The following is a 25,623-nucleotide window of genomic DNA, read 5'->3' as shown; positions in this document are numbered from 1 at the left end:
TATATAAGTTTGGGACCGAAATGCATTCTGCTGGCAAAAGCTTTCCAAGAACTATATCCCTATATCCCTGAACTTTGAACAGCGCCTCGAGTTGCGTTTTAAAGCACTAACAATTTCCAAGACAACAGCACGCCCACACATCTGCAGATTTCAATTGAAACAAATACAAAGAAAGCAAAATCAAGAGCCCGACTAATAGATACCCTGTTTCCAGCGCCACAGTGCTGTAACATATAAGAAGGAATTGACTGAAATATTGATAGAAAAATGCGCCTAAGAGCATAATTTTCAAATTTTGAAGACTAGATCAGTCAATGGACACATTTGTTAAGACGAACAGACAGGTGCATTTGGCACCCGCCATCTGTTACATGCATTCATGATACCCCTCTTAGCCATTTATATAGGGTAGTAAAATAAAAACAAAAAGCTTTTGGCACAAGCTTCCAGCTTAATTGAGCAATGGAAAATTTCTGCTGATTGCTGTAGAACAAAAAACACAATAACAATAACAGCACAAACAGCAGCAGCAACAACAACAACAACAACAAGAGCACCAAAGCATCCATTGAGCTATTTATACACGTACTTAAATCTATGTACATATAGGTATGCACATATACATATATACTATCTATATGTGTATATATTGTAATATGTTGTGCGGCCGGAAAGCTAAACAGATAAGACGAGTACACAGTAATTCGGTTAAGCTGCAAAAGCCAAGACAACCAACGCTCTCTTTTACCCCCCCTATCACCCACTGTCTCTCTCTCTCTCTTTGTGCTCTCTCCTGAATCTACGCAGGGGGGCTACACTGAAAGCTTATCAAGAATCGCGTGACTTGCCAGAAGAGAAAAACGTATAAAAAGCGTGTTGCCGCCGCGAGCGAACTTTCAGTAAGCCGCTGGCAGCGATCAAGTGCAAAGGTGTCAGATTCGCTAGATTTCTAGATTATTTTCCCATACAATTATGTTTTCCAAACTGAGCACACGCGGCATTGCCAGCCGCCTGGCTAGCGTGGCGCAGCGAACCCAGCCGAAAGAGTCGGCCGCCGTGGGCACGGAGAACAGCCGCTCGGAGGCGGTGTTTGCACGTGAGCAGAAATACGGCGCACACAACTATCATCCGCTGCCCGTGGCGCTCAGCCGTGGTGAGGGCGTGCACGTGTGGGATGTGGAGGGCAAACGCTACTTTGACTATCTCAGCGCCTATTCGGCGGTCAATCAGGGCCACTGTCATCCCAAGATTATCAAGGCCCTGACGGAGCAGTCACAGAAACTAGCGCTGACGTCACGGTAAGTGAAAAACAAAAAAAAAAAAAAAAAAAACAATTCTTTCTGTCAGACGTGCCCCTCTTTAAAGCTTATCTGGACAATTTGGCACAATTCAATGGAGCTTTTTATGAGCTTTATTTTTAAATATTTCATTGAACTTGTCTCATTGTTGTTTTTATTGTTGCTGTGCGAAAATTGGCCATAGTACAGCCCGTAAACAGTTCCAAGTGGATTTTGTTAATTATCAGTGACAAAAAGTGCCGTTATCATTGATAGCGGCTAAGTTGTTATCAACTAAGTAAAAAAGCCAATTAATGGAAAATTTGTGTTGCTAACCCACTTTTATTCAATCATCGAAGTATAAACGTTTAGAAGATGTTAAATAGGATACCACCTTATAGTATTTATTTGATTTTCTTGTTTATTTATCTCTTGCATCCTGTTGTTATATGATCTGTTATACTTTTTTGAACACATTTGAGCGGAATCGAAAAAAGTTATCAAATGTACATTTTGTATACCCTGTACAAGTGTATAATCAGTCCCATTGCATAGCTACAAATTTCTTAGGCAAGTTCAATGTGTCTAAGATTAAGATTAATGAAGCTTCATAGAAATGCAAAATGATGACTTGACATTCATAAAGTAATCCATGCTAATCACGAGTCTCGACGTGAAGTCTAAATATAGAAAAGTTATCACTAAATAGAACAAATCTAAAAACAGTTTTTAGATGGATTTTAGCTTCCTGATTGAACTGGATGATGAAATTTTTGCAAAAATTGAAACCTTTCGATAAGCTATGTGACAACGAAAACATATTCATAGAAAACCCTAATTTACGGGAGTAGCAAAATATAAAAAAGATTCTTGTTATCATTTAAAAAATACATGTATATACATAAATGTCGATGTAGATTAAATGAATATAAATACGCAACATAATGTCATTAATCCCGTGATTGTGTTTATAAACGTCGCAAAATGTAAGCTGCCAAATAAATCCAAATTTCTTTACATACTATACCATTTGCCCTGAACAGGTGCAAAAAAAACAGAAACGAAAAATACTTAGAGCATAAGAACAACAAGTGATTAATAATTTGATTGCTCTTTATGACTTAATAAGTGCCTTAACTTTATGAACCATTCAGGCCTGACAACCAGGACCGAGCGAAGAAAACCAATTCTAACCGGCTAAAAATATCAAATCACTCACCAGAAATTTATTGAAGTGCAAGCACTTTGATAATATTTAACATGATTATTATAGAACGCAATCGTAGTGGGGAAAAATTAATTGAAGGTCAATACGGCTAAATCTTGAGAGGTTATCAACATAGCAAAATGTTATAAAACAGATACAGATACAGATACAGATACAGATACAGATACAGATACAGATACAGATACAGATACAGATACAGATACAGATACAGATACAGATACAGATACAGATACAGATACAGATACAGATACAGATACAGATACAGATACAGATACAGATACAGATACAGATACAGATACAGATACAGATACAGATACAGATACAGATACAGATACAGATACAGATACAGATACAGATACAGATACAGATACAGATACAGATACAGATACAGATACAGATACAGATACAGATACAGATACAGATACAGATACAGATACAGATACAGATACAGATACAGATACAGATACAGATACAGATACAGATACAGATACAGATACAGATACAGATACAGATACAGATACAGATACAGATACAGATACAGATACAGATACAGATACAGATACAGATACAGATACAGATACAGATACAGATACAGATACAGATACAGATACAGATACAGATACAGATACAGATACAGATACAGATACAGATACAGATACAGATACAGATACAGATACAGATACAGATACAGATACAGATACAGTTACAGATACAGATACAGATGTATCTGTAAATGTTATCTTTAGCTATCATTTTAGGTTATTGTATCTGTATCTTTAAATGTATCTAAATTAAGGCCTTGTCCATTATCATGTTAAGCTCCACCCATTTTTCATTTAATCTTATACTCTACATCCCCTTTGCCGCTTTAGCGCATTTTACTCAGACATCCTGGGCGAATACGAGGAATTCATTACAAAATTCTTTGGCTATGACAAAGTACTGCCCATGAATACCGGCGTGGAGGGCTGTGAGACGGCGTGCAAGTTGGCACGCAAGTGGGGATACGTGAAGAAGCAGATACCCGAGAACAAGGCGAAGATCATCTTTGCGCGAAACAACTTCTGGGGCCGCACACTTGCCGCCATCTCCGCCTCGAATGACCCCAGCAGCTATGCTGGCTTTGGACCGTATATGCCAGGATTTGAGCTAATCGATTATAATAATGTGGCTGCTCTGGAGCAGGCTCTGCAGGATCCCACTGTGTGCGCATTTATGGTGGAACCCATTCAGGGAGAGGCGGGCGTAGTTGTCCCAGATGAGGGCTATCTGCGCAAGGTGCGCGAGCTGTGCACCAAGCACAATGTGCTCTGGATAGGAGATGAGGTGCAGACGGGTCTGGCGCGCACTGGACGCATGCTGGCTGTGGATTACGAGGAAGTCCGACCCGATATACTTATTCTGGGCAAAGCGCTCTCGGGCGGCGTATATCCCGTTTCGGCCGCGCTCGCCAATGATGAAGTAATGCTATGCATTAAGCCAGGTGAACACGGCTCCACCTATGGTGGCAACCCGCTGGGCTGCCGTGTGGCCATCGCAGCATTGGAGGTGCTCCAGGAGGAGAAACTGGCGGAAAATGCCTTCAAGATGGGTCAACTACTGCGCACCGAACTCTCCAAGCTGCCCAAGGATGTCGTCACGGTAGTCAGGGGCAAGGGTCTGCTCAATGCCATTGTGATTAATCCCAGTAAGTTATGTCTGGTTTTAATTTCGTACTCACCCAACTAACTTTCTACTTCGCCTTGAACTTTAATCTTGCCCAGAATATGATGCCTGGGATGTTTGCCTGAAGCTCAGGGACAACGGCTTGCTGGCCAAGCCCACACATGGCGATATCATTCGCTTTGCACCGCCTCTGGTGATCAGTGAGGCGCAAATGCTGGAGAGCATTGATATCATCAAGAAGACGATTTTATCCATGTAGAAGTTCAATCAAATAGCATTTAATTACTCACATACCATATATATAGCATTTAACAAGTTTATATACTTACAATTATGTTTGAAAAGTCTGAAAATACAATACGTCCCATGTGCAAATCTTAAATAGTTTTTAAAGTATCTCCGTTTTTTTTTTTTATAAATAAGAATATTTCAATACTGACACCCATCCATTTCTATATATTTAACTGTTTAACCTGACTGATCAACTCATAGCGCGTAACCGCTAAATAATTGACCGTAAACCGTAAATTATGATAGTTCTACTCGCTAAAGTGAAATATTGATGAAAAAATTAAAAACAATTCCAGCTATGCATTTTTTTTAACATAATTAAATAAATTGTGCTTCCGCTGTAATTAAAGTAAAACGAAGAGGCGCTCTATGCGATTCTCATGAATTCGAAATGGTCTTACATTCTTGCTATGCTTATTAGCTAAGTTTACTCTAGTAATTTTTCTCCTCTCATAAATATTTTGTTTATTTTTCTTTTTCTAACCCGTTTTCTTCCTTTTTTGTTCTTCAGGTGATTTGATTTATATATCTCATTAAAGTCTGTTATTCCCGTGCTCATATATGGGGCATTAATTCGAGGGCATATATGTATTCGGGTAAGTAATAATATAATATAATATACATATTTATTTATACATAATAATTATTTTGAGTTTATAAGTTACTCTAATATTTTGAAGGTATTATCATACTTTAGGCTTTTTATACTTATGCTAAACACTTTATGTGCCATCAATTTCCAGAAATGTGTCAATGAGTCTCTCAAAATCATTTTTAATTTTATAACTCTAATAACTGAGCTGCTTGGCCAAGATTTTCTAAATTTTCGGCGCACCCAGTCCTTCACTCTGCCCTACTCTGTCTGCCAGCCTGCCACCCAACCGCCGTACACTCTTGCATGCCTGTGACTGTGTCAACATTAACGTTGGCATTCTTGATTTTTTAATTAAAATATAAAAAGACCGCACTGGATGGGAACGTGCCGCGGTCGTTAGGCAATAAACTTGGACAACGCGCATCCTGCAGGACAATTACAAGGCGGAAAATGTCGCAACATTTTCGTCTTATCTGTCGACTTGCCACTTTAAAAGAATAAGGCGCAAACACATAAAAAACGAATTAACACTGGAACGGAGCAGGGATGTTTCTCGTCGGGTCGCCCGAGCAGGCACTGCAAAAATGTTGCCCCATTGTAACGCTTATCTTAAGGATGTGCGCGCTCCAGACAAACATATTTCCGCCTAACGAAGAAAAAAACAGTGAGAAAGTATAGAAAAACCTTTTGCAAAATCGCTGTGGAAAAATCTTTATTTTTAATTTTAACGCTTTATTTAATTATGTGAAGCGCCCGCTGAGGACAACAACTAGACAACTTCAAGTTCAAGAGTTTGCTGCTAATAAAATGCTTAAGATGTGCTGCGCTGCTGTGTCCTGTCTGGCAATAAAACCCACAAAAAATGGGCTAAAAATTGCATTTTTTTTTTTTGCTGCCCTCGTTATTGTGCCACTTTCTTGGCGTACTTTTTTTTTTTTAATAAAGACATCAACAGATGGGCGGCGATAAAATGCCAAAGATTATGGACAAAAGGCAAAGGACAAGCCGGCACAAAGGGCAGCCAAGCGGCGTGTGGTTTTTGACACCACCCGCCCACACACACACACAACAACAAAAAAACGGCAGGCAGTGTCCTTTTTTTATCCTTGCTGCGATAAGCTTCGGTCTGCCACTTTCCATTCACATGCAAAGTAGCTTGTAAGACTTCGCCCAACACTTGAACTGGGCAGCTTTGATTTAGTTGACCCGCGCCCTCCTGCTACGCCTCAGATCTGCTTATCACGTGTTTTTATGACCCTGCAGATATGGTTGCTGTTCACAGACTGTTTTCTAATGGCCGAACTTTTAATTAGCTGGACGGAGTGCAGGCATTGCTCCTCTGCTCCAACCGCTTGGGCCAAGCAGCAGTTATTTGGCATATCGCTTTCAATTGCTTTTCAATTGCTGTCAACAAATTGCAACAATAATAAAAATCAAATACAACGCGATAAAAATCACAAATCGAAACGTTTTCCCAAAGGCGCCTTTTCTACCTTTGTTGACAGCCCAAGCAATTGGGGTGGAACTTTGTCAAATCGCCCAACTGCTGAACTATGAAATACTCTGTACTATTTATGAAAATTTAGATAGAAATGTTAGTTTGGAGCAGCGCTCAACTCTTTTGCCGGTTAACTTTATTTGTCATAAGAAACCTGACTCAATAAAGTATATTTATTTATACACAGCATCAACTGATGCAGGGTATCTACTTGTCGACAGACCCCTTAAATATTAAATAAATAAGTAAAATAAAAGTTTATAAACTTTTGTTAGATTTGATATAGATATTATCTTTTCGCACATATTTTCTCATACAACTCCCTTTGCTATGGTTGGCTACAGGGTATACGCACCGTAGCCTACTTATTGGCGTTGCGCTATCTGTCACCTGTTGTGCCTGCCCTGCTTGACTTTATGCTGGCCTGATGTAAATCCTTAAAATCAATATGCAAGTGACAAGCAGCTGAGGCCTGAGGATAAACAACACACCCAGCCTCAAGGGGGGACAGCATGTCAGGTGGCAGGGGCGAGGGCCGGGTCTGATAATAGAGGGGCATTTTAAATTGGAATGGGTAGCTGAGAGTTGATGCTGAGACGGTTTGTCAGAGAGATTTTTGCTTGAAGCAACAGACAGACTGGCAAATTGAAATGACTTAGATTACGTTGAAATTGTCGCTGAATTTTTTGTAAACAGCACATAATTTTCCAACTAAAGAGGCAGCCGCATTAACAGAGCTTAAACTTAAAGGGGAAAATTATGGTAGATCTTTTAAAGTTGACAAAAATAACTATTTATGATGGAATAAATAAAATAATATAATATAAAGTATATAAGCATATAACTATTATATATGTGTGTGTTTGTGTGTGTGAGCTAGTTTATGCCTGCATGTATGTATGCATTCTGGTATATATGTATGCATGCATGTTTGTTTTCTAATACTAAACGCAGACCAAGCTTTGTCGCTGCGCTGCAAATTTAAATGAAACGAACTTCTACCAAGTGCTCTGCAGTTTTTCATGCTAAGCTAGTGGTGTAGTTGTTTTTTTTGTTTAAACTAGTTTTTTATTATTATTATTTTGTTTGTTTTTTTTTTTTTTTGTTTGTATATTTATAGGTCTGTGCTAATGCTTATGTAACTGTGTACATATATATGTAGGTACTTATGTGTGCATGCCTGCTTGTGCATATGTATGAACGCATGCATGTATGTATGCATGTATGCATGTATGCATGCATGCAAGTATGTACGTATGTTTGTGGATATATATGTTTGTAACCATTTGTGTAAGTACATATATGTGTATGTATGTGTGCATGTATGTAGGTATCTGAACATGTATGCATACATGTAAGCATGCATGTATGCATTTACATACACAAAACAAACATGCATACATGTATGTACCAATAAGCAAACATAATCGCATTTCTATAGATCTTTATGTTCGAGAGCTTGATTCAAAAGTTAATTTTTTATATATTTTTTCTTAATTTAATGCTTTAATGCAACAATTCGATTTGTTATTTATAATTGCCCGTTTCTCCTGAAAATATTTCAAGCCATAGATATTTTCATAAAGAACTTGCGGGCTAAATTCTTTCTTTAATCAAATCATGTTTTGAAAAAGTATGGTTCGGGCTTCATTTGCCTTGGCTTAAAATAAATTTGAAGCTCAGGTTCGAACCGGTTATTTTTATAACCATCCTCTAATTTAAGATCTTTAAACATAAGAAAAGCTATTGTCAACGTATAAAATCAACATTTTAATAGGAAATTGTGCAAATTTTTTATTATTTGCCTAAATGCTCGTAAATTTGTTAGAGCTTAGCTTGGCGCGCTTAAAACGTTCCATAATAAGCCCAAGGCTCACATGTGTGAACAGCCAATTTTCTTTGATTAAAGGGATTTGCAGAACAGCCAAAAAGAAAAAAAAAAAAACATAATAAAATGTGGTTGGGTGGGTGAAAGTCAAATGATAAAATAAAGAGCAATGCAAAAGTAGCTTATTACAAGCCGCCGCGAAGAGGGTGCAAAAAGTAGACAAAGGCGGCGACAAGGACAAGGATGATTTTCTTTTTTATATATATTTTTCTTTTTTTGTTTTGGGGTAAAAAGTGTTGTTGTGTGAGTTGTAATATTTTTATGCTTATGACTTGATGGCGCCCCCTTTTTGTGTGTTAATAATCTTGAGGCGAATGCGGCCATAAACGTTTTTTGTGATAATTACATTAAGATTGAGCTTAGTTATTTTTATGGTTTTCGGTCCTTGTGGCTGACCACAAATACGCTTAGCATTATATGCTTTACTCGTTTGAAAATTCAATTGCCAGAACTTGTGGAACAATTAAAAAAAAAGAAATGGCACAACCGGTGAGTGGGTATGTCGCTTGAGTTGGAGAACTTGCGCTGCATATTAAACAGTTTTTTTTGTTTTTGAAAATCAGAGACAAATCAGAGCACGTAACGGTTAACTTCTCTTTTTGGAGCACATTTTTAAATGGCAACAGCTAGTGAGGCACGTGCATTAAACAGCCCAAAGGGCTCAAACAACAACATGTGTGGAGTAATTTACAAAACTCGTCGACAGTCGCCAGTTGAGTTCGACGCGTTTGCCTGCCCGGGAGCCGCGCAATTAGGCAATTGACCGTGTATGTTCCAGCGTATGTCTGTGCGTGTGTGTGTGTGTGTAATTGACAAAAAATGACATGCAATTGTGGAGAACAGTCGCCCATGCGGCAAAAATAAACCAAAAATTGATTTTCATGTAATGAGTTCAAAAGGGCTGCGTCTGAATGTCCTGTAGTGTAACTCAGCTCCTTTTTTTCGGTCCTTTTTTTTGCAGCATGCTGGCTGCATATTAAAATGTGCGTGATGCCATGTGACGAACGCTGATGGTTTTTTTTTTATTATTATTATTGTTGCCGACTATAAGGGCTGTCAATTTTTATGAAGTTAAAATTCCCTGCATGTGGGGGAGGCAGATTGCGAGCTGGGCATTGTATGTAAAAAGGTGTAGCATGTAATGAAGCGCATAATTTTAATTGGCTTTTGGTTGAATTTGATGTGCTGCAGGTAAATTGGAAAAAAAATTCAATGCATAAAAACACCACAAACTGTAATTAACAAACAAATAAATAAAGCTCTCCCCATTGTGAAATGACTATCAAATTTGAAAAGTGCGCCAAGCCCAACACACTCGACTTTTCGCATTGTTCAGCACTAAATAATATTAATCGCTTAAATTCTGCGATAGCTTAGGCACACAAGCAACATTCCCAATTAATTTTGTTTTTTAATCCGCCAAGTTAATAGGCAAATACAATTTTAAAATAAGGTTTGATTTATATGAATTGCTTCTTATGTCAAATAAAATCATGCTTAACTTAACAAGTGTCAGCACATCATATGAAATATCGTATGTATACAAATCTATCGAACTATCGATGAGAATAATTTTAAAATCAACATACCCAATTGCAGTAGTAAAATATTTAAATATTCAAATAATCCAAGCCGTTGGAATTACGAATTCCTCTGCGACCAACTACAATCTGGAAATAATCGATAGGTAGCAGCTGATTTTGGGTTGGCAGTGTTGCAGAATTAACAGATTCCGCGCTGTTAATAACTTACAGCAAATGTTAACGAGTTTTTGGGTGCCCACAGCTGCGCGTGTGTGTCAAGAAGTGGAGAGCAGCAAAAAAGAAACAACTTTATTTTCTGATGCGTTGTGCAAACGCCAGGTTCAGTGAGTGTGCAAATCGCGAAGAAAAATAATGTCGAAACGGCGAGCAACAAGCAGCAGCGATGGCGCCAGCAACAATGCGGAGCAAAATGCAACCAACGCCAACAACACCATCATCAATCTAGACGACAGCGACGATGAGGACGACGATGCGCAATTTGTGGCCACTGTGCGTCCAAGCATACCAACAATCGATCTTTGCGTGTCACCATCCACCTCGGCAGCAGCGGCTGCGGCTGCTGCTGCTGGTGCTGGTGCTGGCGCTGCTGCAAAATCGACTCCACCAGGTGAATCACTCAAAACTGTCAACTCTGATGCGGGTAACACATAATACGAAAAAATGCATGCAATTACGTTTCATTTTGCAATGTAAACTTTATTTTGTAGGCGCCGCATTGGCTGCTTGTAGTGTAACATCTGGCGCCGACGCAGCCGCTCCCACCGCCACCTTGGAGTGCCCCATCTGTCTGCAAACCTGCATTCATCCCGCACGCCTGCCGTGCGGTCACATCTTTTGCTTCTTATGCGTCAAGGTATGTAGCGCCCCCCTTTCAACCACAGACCCCGCCAAGCCGGAAACATTTGCGTATGCAAGTCACATTCCATCGAAATTTTTGGTCAAAGCTCTCGAAACGCGTGCGCCCAACGCAACGCACGCACGCACGCAGCAAGTTCAAGGCTGCGCCGCTGTTAACCCTTGTGTCTGCCCAAATATCGTTGGGCGCGCGCTAGCTTGAATAATTTAATTTAATTACCTTCCGCATAGCAATATCGAATTGATTGAAAGTCGTTGGCCTTATCGGCTACTGTAGGCGGCATATCCAGTATGTGTTGCGCATACATCAGAATGTAACCAGGTTTTCAAGCTTAAATTATTCAAGCTAGGATAACTTTTTAATTTGATAAGCGTATATGACATCAAAAGCGAAAGGTATATAAAACACAAATACGTTCATTAAATGTGGATTATATGGGCATTTCCAGCATCATAACTTTTTATTAAATACAATATCATTTAACTTTTATACTAATAATGTAAAATATAAAAAAAATGCTGCATACTTTCGACAGCCGCCTCTAGAACTAAAGCTATTATCTAAACGCTACTTAATATTTACAATTTTGTTTATCTTATTAACCAGTTTTTTTACCTTTTTAGGGTGTTGCCTACAAAAATCGGCGCTGCGCCATGTGCCGCCGTGAGATTCCCGCCGAATTTCTGGATCATCCGCAACTGGTAAATGGCATCGATGATATTTGTGCCACACGCGCCACCGAGGATGGCTATCAATGGTATTACGAGGGTCGCAATGGTAAGTGCATATTATAATTTTTTGGTGGTGGCGTCCGTAGCTGCACCTCCATGTAACCCATGCCCTTGGCCATAAACCAAATCAAAACAAAAACCCCACACAAACCCTAGGCGGCTGGTGGGCCTACGATGCGCGCACCAACGAAGACATTGAGATGTCCTACCAGGCGTACCAGGCATACAAAATCAATGTAGCCGCAGTGCCCGCAACAAAAGCTCCTCCGCCTGCAGTACCCGCAGCTGCACCAGTGCCCGAATGCAGTCGTCATACGAACTGGACCGGCGGCTTTGATGCTGACGGGGAGCTGGACGAGTTCTTTGATGATGATTTCGAAGGATTTGTAAATGATGTTGAGGATTGCTCCACAGACAGCAGCTCCGACTATGATATGCAGTACGGAAGTAGTCCAGACGAACCAAGCCGCTTAAAGCAGCTCATCTGCGGCCAGCTGTATATCATAGACCTGATCTGCATGACGCAAACGTTGCGCTCGGAGCCCACCAGAAAGCGCAATATAATGAGGCGCAAGACATCTGAGCCGGCGCCAGGTGTAAAGGGCGTGGCCGGACTGAAACACAACTAATCACAGTACTCTCATTAACCCAACCATCCGTTACAAACATTATCCCAGTCCCCAATGCAATCCATCATAATCATGCTCCCAAAACAAATATGAAATCCGTAAATGTGATCAAGCGACAAGCGAATCCCCATTTAAAATACTTACTGCACAGGTTGGTGGCAATACGACGATCGCACCAGCCAGGACATTGAGGAGGCCTTCAAGAAGGGCGACAAATCCTGCAGCATACTCGTCGCTGGCTATGTCTACATTGTGGATCTGGAGCAGCTGGTGCAGCAGCGTCAAAACGAACCGTCGCGCTGTCGTCGCGTCAAGCGTGATCTGGCTACCATACCGAAAAAGGGCGTGGCTGGACTGCGCATCGAGGGCAACCAGGTGACCAGCGACACGGTGTTCAGTCGTCCCAGCAATCCAACGCCAACGGCCGCCGCCACGGTTGGCCCAGCCACATTTATATCGACTATTGCGGCCCGGGATGCGGCCATTCGTATTGCCAGCGACATAATTGGCTCCACGCTGGCGCATGCGGATGAGCTGACCCGTGGCCTGGCCGCCAGCAACATCAGTGACAGCGCCAATGATCTGAGCGGTGAGCAAACCTACTCCAATCCACAAACATCCAACACAACAGGTGCAGAACCGCAGACGCAGGGTACTAGTACGGGTATGGGTGCTATTGCTGCTGCCCGTTCGCTTGCCTCCTCGCACTCGAATTCCATACAGGATCTCATGCTCAGCGCCACTGAGGATTTGCTGGACACCACACAACAGGTCATTGAGACCAATCAACATACCATAGATCTCTTCGAGCAGGCCTTGAACGATTTCCAGGCGCTCACCCTGTGCAACTTTGTCGACTCCAGTGATGAAGATGAGAATGGCGACAATGATGATCATGATCATGAGCATGATGGTGGCGCGGTGGCTGAGCAATTTGAGGCGAGCGAATCACATGATGAACACAATGTGGGCCATTAGGTTTCCCATTTCTAATCCCAATTCCGCAACATAATTAATGTACCGTTTAGCTTAGGCTAAATGTTCGAAACGCGAACGAAGTTCCTTTAGAAATGTCAACATTTCAGAATGTTAACTAGAGAAATGCGAAGGCGCGTACCTGAGATCATCATTATAGGGCTCTATGCGTGAGCAAAAATAAGGAGAAGAACGAAAGAGTGTAAGAGGAGGAGAGGCCTACAGGGTAACAACCTACACATAGTGCATATACGAAATTCCTTATCAATCTGAACCTGAGCAACTATTAATTGTACATACCATACTTGTTAGGCAAGATGTGATTCGGAAGCTGTAATATCAACGGGGTCTATAAAGCCAAAGCTCCTAGAAAATCCCCGAAAATTAAAAGAACTAGTTCCCCAAACTGGCAAAAAAAAAAAACGTTTTCAGAAAGCATTGAATCTTAAGTTTTCTTTAAAGACAGATATCATTTATTATTTGAGTTTGTTGTAAACAAATAAACTTTAATCCGTAGGATTTTTATGAAAATGCTACTCAATCTCATAGGGGGGAATATTCGATAAGAATATATCCTCTCTGAACACAGTATATAGTATATATGTATTTATATGTATATAAATACTCATAATTAAACGAAAATATTCTATAAAATCCCCCGCAACCGAGCCAATTAAGCAACCACCAAGAAAGCGTAGTGTGAGATGGACAATACATAAATTCGATTGGGTTTTAGATGGGCGACTACCTGTACAGAGCTAAATGGACAAGCTTGAGAGGATACTTTCTCAACTCATACTCAATTCGGTTTATAGCTGATCTGGGTAGCTTCACAAGCTGAGACACCTTGAGGAATCCTTGAGTTATTAAAGTTAGATGTGGCCCCCGTGTTTATATTAATATAAGTCGCCGTTAAGTGCGTTAAAACAAAAACATTTCTGTGAACAGTTTAATTATAATTATAAAATAAGTTATTATAAGCATTACGTTCAGTCGCAATTGAGTTCATACAAGATCGTTAGCTGTATTTGTTATTATTATTATTTTTTTTTCATTTAATGGTCCTTTTATGCAGCTCAATTGTGCCTAATCGGAATGCACTTTATAAATGCCTATATTAATATATATGTATGTATATTTTGTGACTACTGTTTTATAGATTCGATTTGTACCCCGCCATTACTTCTAACTGTGAAATGCCTATTCGTAGCTACCCTAATATCAACGATATTCCTAAAGCTCTGCTGAGTTCATGCGTAAGAGCTCCCCATTCCTTCCGGTAAAATATACAACAAAAAAACAAACAAAATCCAAACATATTACATGTTTCTCATTAAAGAGCTTATTCGTCATCATATTAATATACAACTTGATAAGAAAACTATGTTAAGTTCATTTTCGATGCCTTTCTTATCAGAGTGAAGTCGATCTCTATCTCTCTACCTAACTATCTTTTCCTTACATTTGACTGCCTCGCGTTGCGTTGTAATTTCAATCCTCTGATAACCTTAAGAACTTTATGAGACTTTATCAATTACATTATTTCATATTATGCTAATGGTGGCAGAGAGATCATGTACTTATCGAAATCTATATATAACTTTTTGCTTAAACAGATTAAAGCATCAGCAAATTTATACAAAACTGTGCCAAGCGCAAACACTAACAGTGTTAAGTCAAGATAATGGTGCTGTTAATTATTAACACTAGCAGCAAAGTTAATTAAACATTAACAGCACGTCACATTTCAGTTCAGTAACTCATTATTTTTGATCATTTACATATCTCATTGATATTTAAATCTGAATTCAAATTCATAATGCTCCATTTACGGCGCATGTTATTAGATCTATGTAGCTATACCTAGACTTTGAGAAAGAAGATGCTCTATGTAAGACATGTTGATTTATTATATATAAGATTCTTGAATATTACTGTATTTAGGTTGCCAATAAACATTCTCATTCAACTAAAGTCGAGTACTACAAAACTAACTAATTATATATATTATTAAATATCTAATGCATATATTATAAGCCCAGCAACAAGTTATCACACAAAAGGCAACTATTCTTCTGAAGAACTAATCGTTCCCTTGGCTACCTGTACTCGACTTCAAATGAAATCCTTTTCTTTATGGTTTTCTTTGTTTGCGAATGGTGCGGGAACCTGGCATCGGCATCGGACCCTGGCCGTCTACAAATGCTTGGCTATTGAGTCATGCGCAATGGACCAAAGGAAAACGCACGCATGCAGCATATTAATTTACTGGACCTCCTGTCGCTGTTGTTGTTGTTGTTGTTGTTAGTGAACAAACAAGAAACGGGCCACAAGCAACAGGCTTAAAAAAGGGGGCAATACAGCTCTAACAATGTAAGAGGGAAAGATCGGAGCAGTGCGAAAGAGATGGAACAACTGAGCAGCGATCGTCATGGCTGTCACATAAATATGTTCGGATTCGGGTCTTGGAGAGTTCTTTGGGTGTTGAGTCTGCATGAGTCATCGTTGTTTACATAGAAATTATGCTACCTGCTGCATTTTTGTCCGTACTTTTTACCTGTTCTGCAAATATCACGAAATAGGTAAACGTCAACAGCTCTTGTATAACAACTTGTTGCCGCCTCTTATCAGGCAGCTGATTTAAATTTACATTTCGTTATAGCTCTTCAATAGAGAGATAATCAAATGATAACAGAAATGGGAATTTAACATGCTTTTATGATGTTCATGTATATGTTAACATATGTATGTACTGAAAGTTTAAATATTGCAACTTAACAGTGAAACTTTTAACTATGAAAATCAAATTAAAGGAGCAAGAGAATTTAAATTTTGTGTTTAATAACTGTTACAAATGCGTTTTGTATGCAAGGATGACGAAAGCTGCCGCTTGAAGCTTTTGAAACAGCTATTAAAAGAGCTTTAACAGTGCTTCGTGATCGTGTATGCTTCGGCTTTAACGTTGGTCAGAAACTTGAGCATAAAGCAACAACAGCAACAGCGGCTTGCAAGTGTTGGTGGTTATTGCCGCCGACGCTCACTGGCCATGGCATGGCTCTCAGTGTCTCAGTTGCGCTCCTCTCTCTCTCTCTCTCTCTCGCACACACACAGTTGAGCTGGCACATGCGCAGTTCAACCTGCGCTCCAAACTGGTTTTGAGGGAGGAAATTGGCCCGCTTGAGCAGCTTATGGCTGTTGGTACATACCAACTTCTGCTTCTCTCGACCAGGCAGGCTGAGCGTGCGCCAGTTTTTTTTTTTTTGTTAGTTGATTTGTATCTACCTTTGGTGCGGACGGTTGGTTGGTCGGAACGTTATCTAAAGCGCAACCAAAGGCCAACCAGTCTTTGTATTTGTACAATTTGTGTTTAAAATTACTGAAAATTGTCACAAAATAACCAAAAAAATGTGAGTGAATGCAATTGAAATAAAATCCAAATGCAAAACTTATTGAAAAATGTGCAAAACTGCAGTGGAAAGTGCAAATAAAAATTTATTGATTTTCTTCAACCGAAGCAACGTACGAAGAAGAAGCAGCAGCAACAGCACAAAAGTATAAGCTGCGCTGTAAGGTTTCCAATCGAGTGTGAGAGACCGTGCGTGCGTGTATGTGTGTATACATATATGTATGTGTGTGCGTTGCGTTGGTGTGTGTAGCAAAATTTCGTTGTAGCTGCTTATTGTTGTTATGTTCTAGCCAAGTCAAAAGCACGGCACCAAAAAGCAAAAAAAGCAAAAAAAACAAAAGGCGAAGCAGAAGAAGTGGAATACAAATATACATGAGCACATGTATTTATGTGCGCGCGTGTGTGTGTGTGTTTGTTCTTTTGTGCAATTTGCCATTTAAAGGCATACAAAATAGCAGCGCTGCATTTGAAAGTGAAATGTGAATAACTGTTCTTTATTTTTTTTATGTAAAATGCATTGTATATTTGTGTATAATTATGTGACAAGTGTCTGCACTTGAAATTTATTTGTTAGGCACCGCTAAGCCTTCTTCTTCTTATATTTTATCACGCGCTTCCGCGGTGGCTTAAAGCTTTACTCTCACTCCTCGTCTCTCTATCTATCTTTCGCTCTGCTTGCGTTGACGTTTGCGTGGGTCGGTCGTCGACGCCGTCTCCAACCTTTGTTGTAATATTTGCCGTTTTTTTTGCTTTTTGATTTAACTGCTGAGTTTGTCGTGAGGGGGCTGACGCCAATGCCGCTGAATATGCCCCCCCCCCCCCTTAGTGCACCAACACACACACACATATGCGCGCATCCTGTGAGTGGGCGTTTGACGTCGTTCGGCTAAGTTATTGATTTTGTGTTGTTTCATTGATAAAATTGCTTACAAGTGTGCGTGTGTGTCCAAGCTGTACACATGTACTTTGCACTTACTGATTTACCGTTAAATTCGTGCTCCCGTTGCCTTCACAGCCTACCTAACCAGCATGTCGTAGGACAATAAGAAGTGTAACTCAAAACAGAAATTAACGAACAATGCAGCCATTTAGCGACAGTTTAAGCAAAAGTCGTGATGATTTGGTCAATGTCGCCGCCTCCAGGCAGCAGCAGAGGCAGCTACAACAATTGCACTACAGCAGACGGAGACATCATGGAAGCAGTCCGAACCTATCGTTGGATCAAACCGATAATTTGCGCAGAAGGTAGGTTATTAAACATGTTAAATTGCCTTTAGAAATTAACAAAATAGTTATTGACCAAGGTCATGTACGCTCGGGATATTTTGTTAGTAATTAGACGTATCAATTTTGTTTGCTTACACTGAAATATAGAGCCTGCACAACAAAAATATGTACCATTGGACCTGTGCACACATATATACACCTGTATTATATCGATACAAATTAAACACGTGAAAATGTGTGTTGCATTGAAATGATAAACAAAAACAAACATAGAAAGGCCTAAACGGGCCAATTAGAAGCTTCCTTATTATATACCATACGTATGTATGTATGTATATATACCCTGGCTCCCAGTAGCAAAGTCACACACACCTGCGTCAGAAACTGGTTTCAAAGCTTCGTTGGACCAGCCGCATGCTACTCAATGCAAGCACTTCCCAAAGTTGGTCACTCTAACAATAATAAAACTTGATAACAATGAACGCGCAAAAGAGAAAGAGAGAGAGAGAGAGAGAGTGCAAAGCTGTGCTGATAATGTGAGCGCTCGTTTGGTCGCATGCTCCAGCGCTCACGCTCGCAATTTAGTACGCGAAAATCAATCGTTTCAGATGGTTGTCGCGGCAAGACAGCGTGTCAATCAAACTGTGAGCCTGCCTTAATGTGTATATTGTGTGTGTGTGTGTGTGCAGACAACAATAACAATAAGGCTGCTTATCGCCAAATCAGTTGCTAACTTGTGCATGTGTGCAGAAGTGGCGCAGTTTTTGTTAAATTTGTGCAAAAATCATGAAATTAACTGTTACATGCACGAGCAAAACGAAAGTGTTACGCAGACAGTTCTTCTTGGTCTTGTAATTGACGCAGCAACAACAACAACAGCAGCAGCAACAACAGCAGCAACAACAATATCAGCAAAACCATTTACCTTGACGTCATTTTTTTTTCGAGACGACAAAAACGCCAAAAACGTATTTGTTGCTGTTGTTGCTTGCTTTGATTTGGTGGCTGGCCGTGCTTGGCACGAAGCAAACGAACGGTTTTAATCAAAACTTGTTGTTGTTGTTGTTATTATTATTCTCGCTGGGGTTTATACAGTGCGTAAAAAACGTGTGGCGGCGACCGCTAAAAGAGCGAGTGTAAAAATTTGCATTAATGCAGCACCGCAATGTCGCATTAATGAATGAGTTTGTAAACAACAACACCAGCAACAAAAGGCAAAAGTGCGGTGGCAACAAAACTAATTGCAAAAACAAACACAATTAACCGTGAAAATAAGCGCAAAAGAAGCGAACACAAAAACATCACAATGGTTTATTATATACCAATGTTCGGACGCACCGATCCGCCGGATAAAATTATAACAAAGGAGAAAAGGTAAACATAGGCACGGTGAAAGGGATAACGACTAGTGATCACAGTTTGCGCCTATCGATTGTCATTTTCTTTAGTGTTGTTTGTTTTACTAATGTTAAGTCGATCTCTTGCCAACACTACAAAAATGTGTACGCTGACTCACGCCACCAAATTACCGTTATGCGTTGCACTTGCTGTGCTTAGCAAAAAAGCAAAAGAAGCCAAAACTAGCCAGGTTTCCGCGTTCTATGAACTGCGCGTCACCAGCCACAACAGCAACAAAAGGTCAAAACGTGCTATTGCAGCGATTTATTAATGTGTTTAAATTTCATAAATAATTAAAAGGTTTTTGACATTAGTTCTGTGCTGGCGACGGCGGCGTCGTCGTCGGCATGTGAAAAGAACGCATCGCTCCCACAGGCGTCAGAGGTGCGAGCGGGATGTCTATACATGCACACATACGCTGGGAACAAAATCTGCACAACTCGATAGATGATTTGTGTTTGTGTAGGTGTCCAATACATACATGCCATATCTATGTGTGTGGGTACACAACGGCAAGCAACAGGTGATTTTGCGTGTTCGCGCACGTCGCTTCAATTTGACAGCCCCATCACACTTTTTACCCCTTGTTGATTGTTATTGTTGTGATAAATGTTTTTCACCTGAATAAAAAATGCTGCGACAGCGGCTGTTAAGCTTACTATTCGCGCTGATGCCCTCTCTTTCGCTCACACTTTGTGAATGGTGTTTTTGTTTATCTTATCGCATGCAAAAAAAAAGAACACAAATTCCGTGCCCAAGCGTGACAGGAAAGCTGCCGCTGTATGAGTAAACACACACATGTGTGTGTGTGTGTGTGTGTGTGTAATTATGTATGTATGTGTGCTCCTAAGTTTTGCTTTTGTGAGGAACAACTATCAGAGGGAGGATCACTCTTCTTTTTTATGAACGTACATAAATATTTATACACATGTTTGTGTCTAAGTGGGAAACATTATCACCTAGGTGTAAATATAGAATACCTCGAAACATTTTGATTATCGTATGGAATTGATTTATTATAGCGTTTAGCTATGTAGCTCTTGTCGGGGCTTAGAGCTTGCTAAAAGCAAACTATCATTGGATTAATCGTATTCGCAAAAATCAAATTTTAAATATTGAAAATAAAATATAGAATATATACTGAATAGAACTTAGGGCCTGACTAACTGTCTGATTGGTGATTTACTGGAGATTCTCGCTGTGGAAAATTCCATGCGCAAGTGTCAAAAAATCTGGAAACACGGTTGAATGAACCTTTTTGATTTACCAAAATCATTTTTATAGATCTTTGTTCAAATTCTTCTGAGTGGTGTTTCACACTCTTCGGATAATCCATCCAGACTTGGTGGAAATGTGGTTCGAAGACCTGCTGGGCGAGGTTTCTGGCTTAAAATCATTTTCAATGATTGACCTGAAAAATCATGCGAAAAATGTTTCAAGTATTTTGCAGAATTTAAACCAACTCTGTGGAAACGCGATTTAAAGTTTTGCCTCGTTTCAACGATTTTGAAAATTCCATTAGTAAATGTACTCAATGTGCGAAAAACAGTTATCTTCCGATTGGCTTCAAAATCATTTGAAAATATCTTCGTGAATATTTATCTGATATGTTTTTCGACAAATCCTGTCTTTAGATATATACCAAAATGCATGAATCAAATGTTCATCTATATCTATTAATTAGTCGCTTAGTTTCCCACTAATATAAAATTTATAAATGAATTTTTATAATAATCAATTCGAATCGAATAATCGGTTATTTTTGAAGCAGGGCAATTTTCTTAGTTTCGATCCCACAGTTTTTACGTGTTTAGCTTTTTAGCCAAATGGGAAGGTGAATCAAAGAGTTCAATTTTTATTTAAAAATATCCTTTATTAACATATATTTTTGTATACTTGTTGCATTTATAGCATGGTCTGCCTGCAGGACGAGTTTGGTCACCTGGGACTAGCTGCCACAGATCTGCCTTTCAAATCGGCAGACCTTGATTCTGCTGCACCGCAGCACCACAACAACTATGCGGAGATCACGGACAGCAGTGCGGAGAATACGTGCCAGCAACGCTGGCCACCACATGCCGGAGGTGGGGGCTTGGCCAGTGCCTTTGGGCATCCGGACAAGCCCATCGGCTGGATGTATGGCCTGCTGGGCTGCATGAAGCCTGTGCTATCCTTTATTGGCAAGGCGGGTGTTATCGAGGTGAAGAACCAGCGCGCCGAAGACTGGGAAATACCGTTTGAGTCCATTACGGATCTGGAATGGTTGGGCAGCGGTGCCCAAGGCGCAGTCTTTAGCGGCAAGTTAAAGAGCGAAATTGTGGCTGTCAAGAAAGTGAAGGAGCTGAAGGAGACGGACATTAAGCACTTGCGCAAGCTGGATCACGAGAACATTATCAAATTCAAGTGGGTAGCGGTAATATATATAGATTTGAATTAGATGATAAACATAAGATTTGCTTTTGCAGAGGCGTTTGCACCCAATCGCCCGTATTTTGCATCATCATGGAGTTCTGTCCGTACGGCCCGCTGCAGAACATACTGAAGGAGGAGCAGGTCATGTTGCCGTCCCGTTTGGTCTCTTGGTCCAAACAAATAGCGCTGGGCATGCAATATTTGCACTCGCACAAGATCATACACAGAGATCTGAAAAGTCCGAAGTGAGTTGAGAAATTGGAATTCTAAAGCAAAATGAAGCTCTGAATATTCTCAATTCTCTTGAATCCCCCAGCATACTGATTAGTACAAACGAAGTGGTGAAGATCAGCGACTTTGGCACCAGTCGCGAGTGGAATGAGATTAGCACCAAGATGAGCTTCGCGGGCACTGTCGCCTGGATGGCGCCGGAGGTCATTCGGAACGAACCCTGCTCCGAGAAGGTCGACATATGGTCGTATGGCGTGGTACTCTGGGAAATGCTCACCTGTGAAATACCCTACAAGGATGTCGACTCATCGGCCATTATTTGGGGCGTGGGCAATAACTCGCTCAAGCTGCTGGTGCCCAGCACCTGTCCCGAGGGATTCAAGCTGCTCGTCAAGCTCTGCTGGAAGAGCAAGCCGCGCAATCGGCCCTCGTTCCGGCAAATACTCAGCCATCTGGACATTGCCGGGCCGGAGTTGTTGCGCAAAACCGAAAAGCAATATTTTGAGACGCAAAAGTCTTGGAAGGAGGAGGTTCGCTGCCATCTCAAGGAGATCACTCAGAATGGCACCAGCATACACAAATACGAGCAGGATTTGATTAAACGACGCACCGCCGAGTGGCGTCACGCCCAGGACATTCGCATGGTCTACGAGGACAAGCTGCAGAAGACAAATCAATTGTTCTTCGAGCTAAGCGAATGCATGACACAGCTGCAGGAGAAGGAGAAGGAAATTGCCGAGTAAGTTGACGATCTCTCCTGCGAATACGCATAACTAATAATATTAATTTTTTGCTCAGGCGGGAACGCAAATTGCCCGGTTCCGGCTACAAGCCCACAAGGCGTTTGGGCAACACACTCAGGAAAATGCAACACTATCGACGACGACTGAATGCGCCAACAGCACAACAAATCCAACAACAGCAATCCTCAACGCCCGATCCAGAGACCACGCCAGAGGTAAGTCTATATATACGCATATCTACGAAACTTTAATTAATTTGCTTTTCTTTTACGCTTTAGAGTCCCGTCAAGTGTGTGCTGTATGCGCAGCTGGATGGCAATTGCCAGCCTAAATCCTATTGTGCTGTGGGCACCACTCTCGTCGTCGGCGGCAGCATGTCCAACAAAAATAAGAAGACTTGGCGTCATCGACGCAATGGCTCTGGTTCCTTTGCCGCCCCGCCCAAGTACAGTCCTACGCGCGATCGTCGCTATCAGAGCGAGCCTGAGAATCGCAAGGTTCAATTGGTCGAGCGGCAAACTCAAACGGATGCCATGGATGTCAGCGAAACGGATATAAGTCCCAGCGCTGAGCATCCAACTGATGTACCGCCTCCCAACCATCGCCAGCTGCCGCTACAGCTTCAACGCGTCCAACAGCTGGCTGCCGCCATGGCCCAGGCCAAGGTTCAGAGTAGCCAGATTCCAGCCAGTAGCGACAGCAACTCAGCGCCAGCCAACGCCGCTTGTCCATCGAACGGCAACTCGCTGAGCAACAGCGAGCTGACCTATCAGGATGCCTGCTCCAGTCCCGATCAGCTCATTGACGACGTGATGAACAGCAACGAGCGCTTAGACATAACTGACTGCTACAGCGACAATGAAAATCTCGAGCGTTTGGGCCGCAAAGTCATCGAATTCATCAACGAGAACCGCCTTTCCATACAATCAAATGCCACGGAAAATGGTAATGGCGGCAGCGGTGGTAGCGGACACACCACAACGGCGCCGGAGCTGCGTGATGTGGGCGTGAACAGCAGTCCATGCCTGAGTCGCTGCAGCAGCACGCAGAGCAGAAGACAGGCTAGACAGCAGCTGGCGGAGAATACAACAGTGAACACCAGCAATGCCAATGGAGATTCGTTGCAAGAACCTTTGGGCGAGGACAGCTGGTCAGATGAGGAGGGGGAAGATACTGACTATAACTATGCGCTCCGCAGAAGAAGGTCTGTTTATTGTTGTCGGAATCATGTAGATCATGTCCAGGTTAACTGAACTCTTAAATCCTTACAGCATTGGACGCCTGCCGATTGGACGCGGCATGCGGCCGAGACGCAGCTATAAGGCACCTTTGTCCCAAAAGATTGCCATACACAAGCGCAACGTGGTCATCGTATCCGACGAGGAGAATACCTCCGAATACAGTCATTCGCCCTCGAGCCAACACTCAACGCTAGAAAGCAATACGGATGTGCCGGCAGCTTTGAAGCAGACACAACAACAGCCACGCAAAAACGCGACCAACAGTTCCAGCGATTCAAGTGACTCCAGCGAAGAGGAACTGGATGCGGAGGAGGCGACTAAGCCGAAAATTGCGGCGAACGCTTCAGCGTTACCCATGGGCGCCACACGCAGCAGCGATATTATATCCATACCGACATTTGAGGCTGATGGCGCAGTTAATATGGTTTAACCTAGTTACGCATAGCCTAAGTGAATGCTCCTACAACAATTAACCGAAATCAACTATCTCTTTATATACTCAAAAACCCCCCCCAAAACACTGTATGGTATTATCTATGTCATATGTCATACATATATGTATCTTCATGTCCGATATCTGTGTGCATCGTCTCTTTAGTTTAAACAATATGGACAACAAATTGAAGCGTTGATCGCTTCACTTAAAGTTTTTCCATAACCTCAGTCTTAACCTCCATGTTGACTTGTAAGGGTTTGGGACAAACTTACCCATTTGTTTGGATGCAATTCCTATGCTGAAAACTTATGATTTATGTTTTGTTTAATTGTGTAAGCTGCCTTTGTAATATATTTTTTTAAAAAATGCCGTAATTGTACATTTAATTTAGTCATTAGGTAGATTTCAAACTTAAGAGCTTAACCGCAACACGCTCCCAACTAAAAACAAAAAAAGAGAAAAAACCCAACAAAACAAAATCAAACCAAAACAGAAAGAAAAAGAAAATGTAATAGAGTTGGCCTCAGGCAATATATAGGAAAAAGTGAAATATATATATATGTGTAAAGCAAAATAGTCAGGGATATTTTTTATATAACGAAATTTGCTAAGAGATCGACGAAAATGTTTTTTAAAGAAGCGCATAATATAATTTTGTAGCTTGCATTGGAATTACTTCAATTACAACAATTTTGAAGCAATTCCATTTCCGGTACTTACTTTTTCGATATGCACAAAATTCAAAGCTTCAGTGCCTTAAAGCAAATATTTGAGAATCGACAAAAACAAGCAAAAAACAAAAAAAAAAAATACAAAATAAAAAAAACTATATAGTAAAAATATAGTTTGAAAATCTGTAAAATAGCTAATGACCGCGGCTATGACGTGGAACATGTGCGCTTTTCTATATTCCTCCCACACCATAAACAGAACTATTAAATATTTGCAATAATAGATTCCATAAATTGTCCGCTTTATTTAAATTCAAAATGATTCCACTCGAAAGCGCACATCACGCTGCATACAAATAAAAATATATATATATATATATATACATATATTATAAAAAAAAAAAATTTCAAAACGAATTACAAATTTAAAATATTTCTATATACACTCAATAATATACACGCTATATATTTATACACTAGTTGGATGTTTAGCTACTTATCATAAGATGCGTCGCATGCAAACATTTCGCTACATTATGTAAATTCCATATTAAGTTTAAATTTAACGACTCATACGAATTAGCTGTAATCTTAATTAAAACAAAAACCGAAAAAAGTAATCAATTAAGATATTTACTGATGGACCTTGAATAGATTTATATGTGGTTTACTTAGAGGCTT

At 40.6% G+C, this 25,623-nt stretch overlaps 3 protein-coding genes across 9 annotated transcripts; all 3 read left to right on the top strand.

Annotated features, from left to right (window-relative positions):
• The first annotated feature begins 896 nt into the window (after positions 1 to 896).
• On the top strand, positions 897 to 4,552 carry Oat (Ornithine aminotransferase precursor). Its single transcript, XM_002047519.4, has 3 exons — positions 897 to 1,298; positions 3,378 to 4,192; positions 4,269 to 4,552. The coding sequence occupies exons 1-3, from the start codon at positions 973 to 975 to the stop codon at positions 4,427 to 4,429; spliced, it is 1,302 nt and encodes a 433-aa protein (XP_002047555.1). The 5' UTR covers positions 897 to 972; the 3' UTR covers positions 4,430 to 4,552.
• A 5,465-nt stretch (positions 4,553 to 10,017) lies between these two features.
• Rnf146 (Ring finger protein 146) lies at positions 10,018 to 15,151 on the top strand. 4 transcript variants are annotated; one of them, XM_002047518.4, is made up of 5 exons: positions 10,018 to 10,129; positions 10,228 to 10,626; positions 10,694 to 10,839; positions 11,466 to 11,619; positions 12,354 to 15,151. In XM_002047518.4, the coding sequence occupies exons 2-5, from the start codon at positions 10,338 to 10,340 to the stop codon at positions 13,178 to 13,180; spliced, it is 1,416 nt and encodes a 471-aa protein (XP_002047554.2). In that variant the 5' UTR covers positions 10,018 to 10,129; positions 10,228 to 10,337; the 3' UTR covers positions 13,181 to 15,151. The 4 variants fall into 4 exon arrangements, with proteins under 4 accessions (XP_002047554.2, XP_032291250.1, XP_032291249.1 ...); XM_032435358.2 differs by lacking the exon at positions 10,018 to 10,129 and having other exon boundaries at positions 10,212 to 10,626; positions 12,354 to 12,791; positions 14,337 to 15,151; XM_032435359.2 differs by lacking the exon at positions 10,018 to 10,129 and having other exon boundaries at positions 10,204 to 10,626; positions 11,730 to 12,480.
• A 1,288-nt stretch (positions 15,152 to 16,439) lies between these two features.
• On the top strand, positions 16,440 to 24,845 carry wnd (Mitogen-activated protein kinase kinase kinase 13 wallenda). Of its 4 annotated transcripts, none has more exons than XM_002047517.4 (8): positions 16,440 to 16,584; positions 17,599 to 17,828; positions 21,120 to 21,611; positions 21,674 to 21,865; positions 21,937 to 22,590; positions 22,650 to 22,809; positions 22,873 to 23,798; positions 23,866 to 24,845. In XM_002047517.4, the coding sequence occupies exons 2-8, from the start codon at positions 17,662 to 17,664 to the stop codon at positions 24,263 to 24,265; spliced, it is 2,991 nt and encodes a 996-aa protein (XP_002047553.1). In that variant the 5' UTR covers positions 16,440 to 16,584; positions 17,599 to 17,661; the 3' UTR covers positions 24,266 to 24,845. The 4 variants fall into 4 exon arrangements, with proteins under 4 accessions (XP_002047553.1, XP_032291247.1, XP_015030634.1 ...); XM_015175148.3 differs by lacking the exons at positions 16,440 to 16,584; positions 17,599 to 17,828 and adding exons at positions 18,389 to 18,454; positions 18,906 to 19,184; XM_015175147.3 differs by lacking the exons at positions 16,440 to 16,584; positions 17,599 to 17,828 and adding exons at positions 18,398 to 18,661; positions 18,906 to 19,184.
• The last annotated feature ends 778 nt before the right edge of the window (positions 24,846 to 25,623 follow it).

Source organism: Drosophila virilis, chromosome 3 (assembly GCF_030788295.1).
Source record: "Drosophila virilis strain 15010-1051.87 chromosome 3, Dvir_AGI_RSII-ME, whole genome shotgun sequence".
Taxonomy (NCBI): domain Eukaryota; kingdom Metazoa; phylum Arthropoda; class Insecta; order Diptera; family Drosophilidae; genus Drosophila; species Drosophila virilis.
This window is presented reverse-complemented; position numbering and strand designations above follow the sequence as displayed.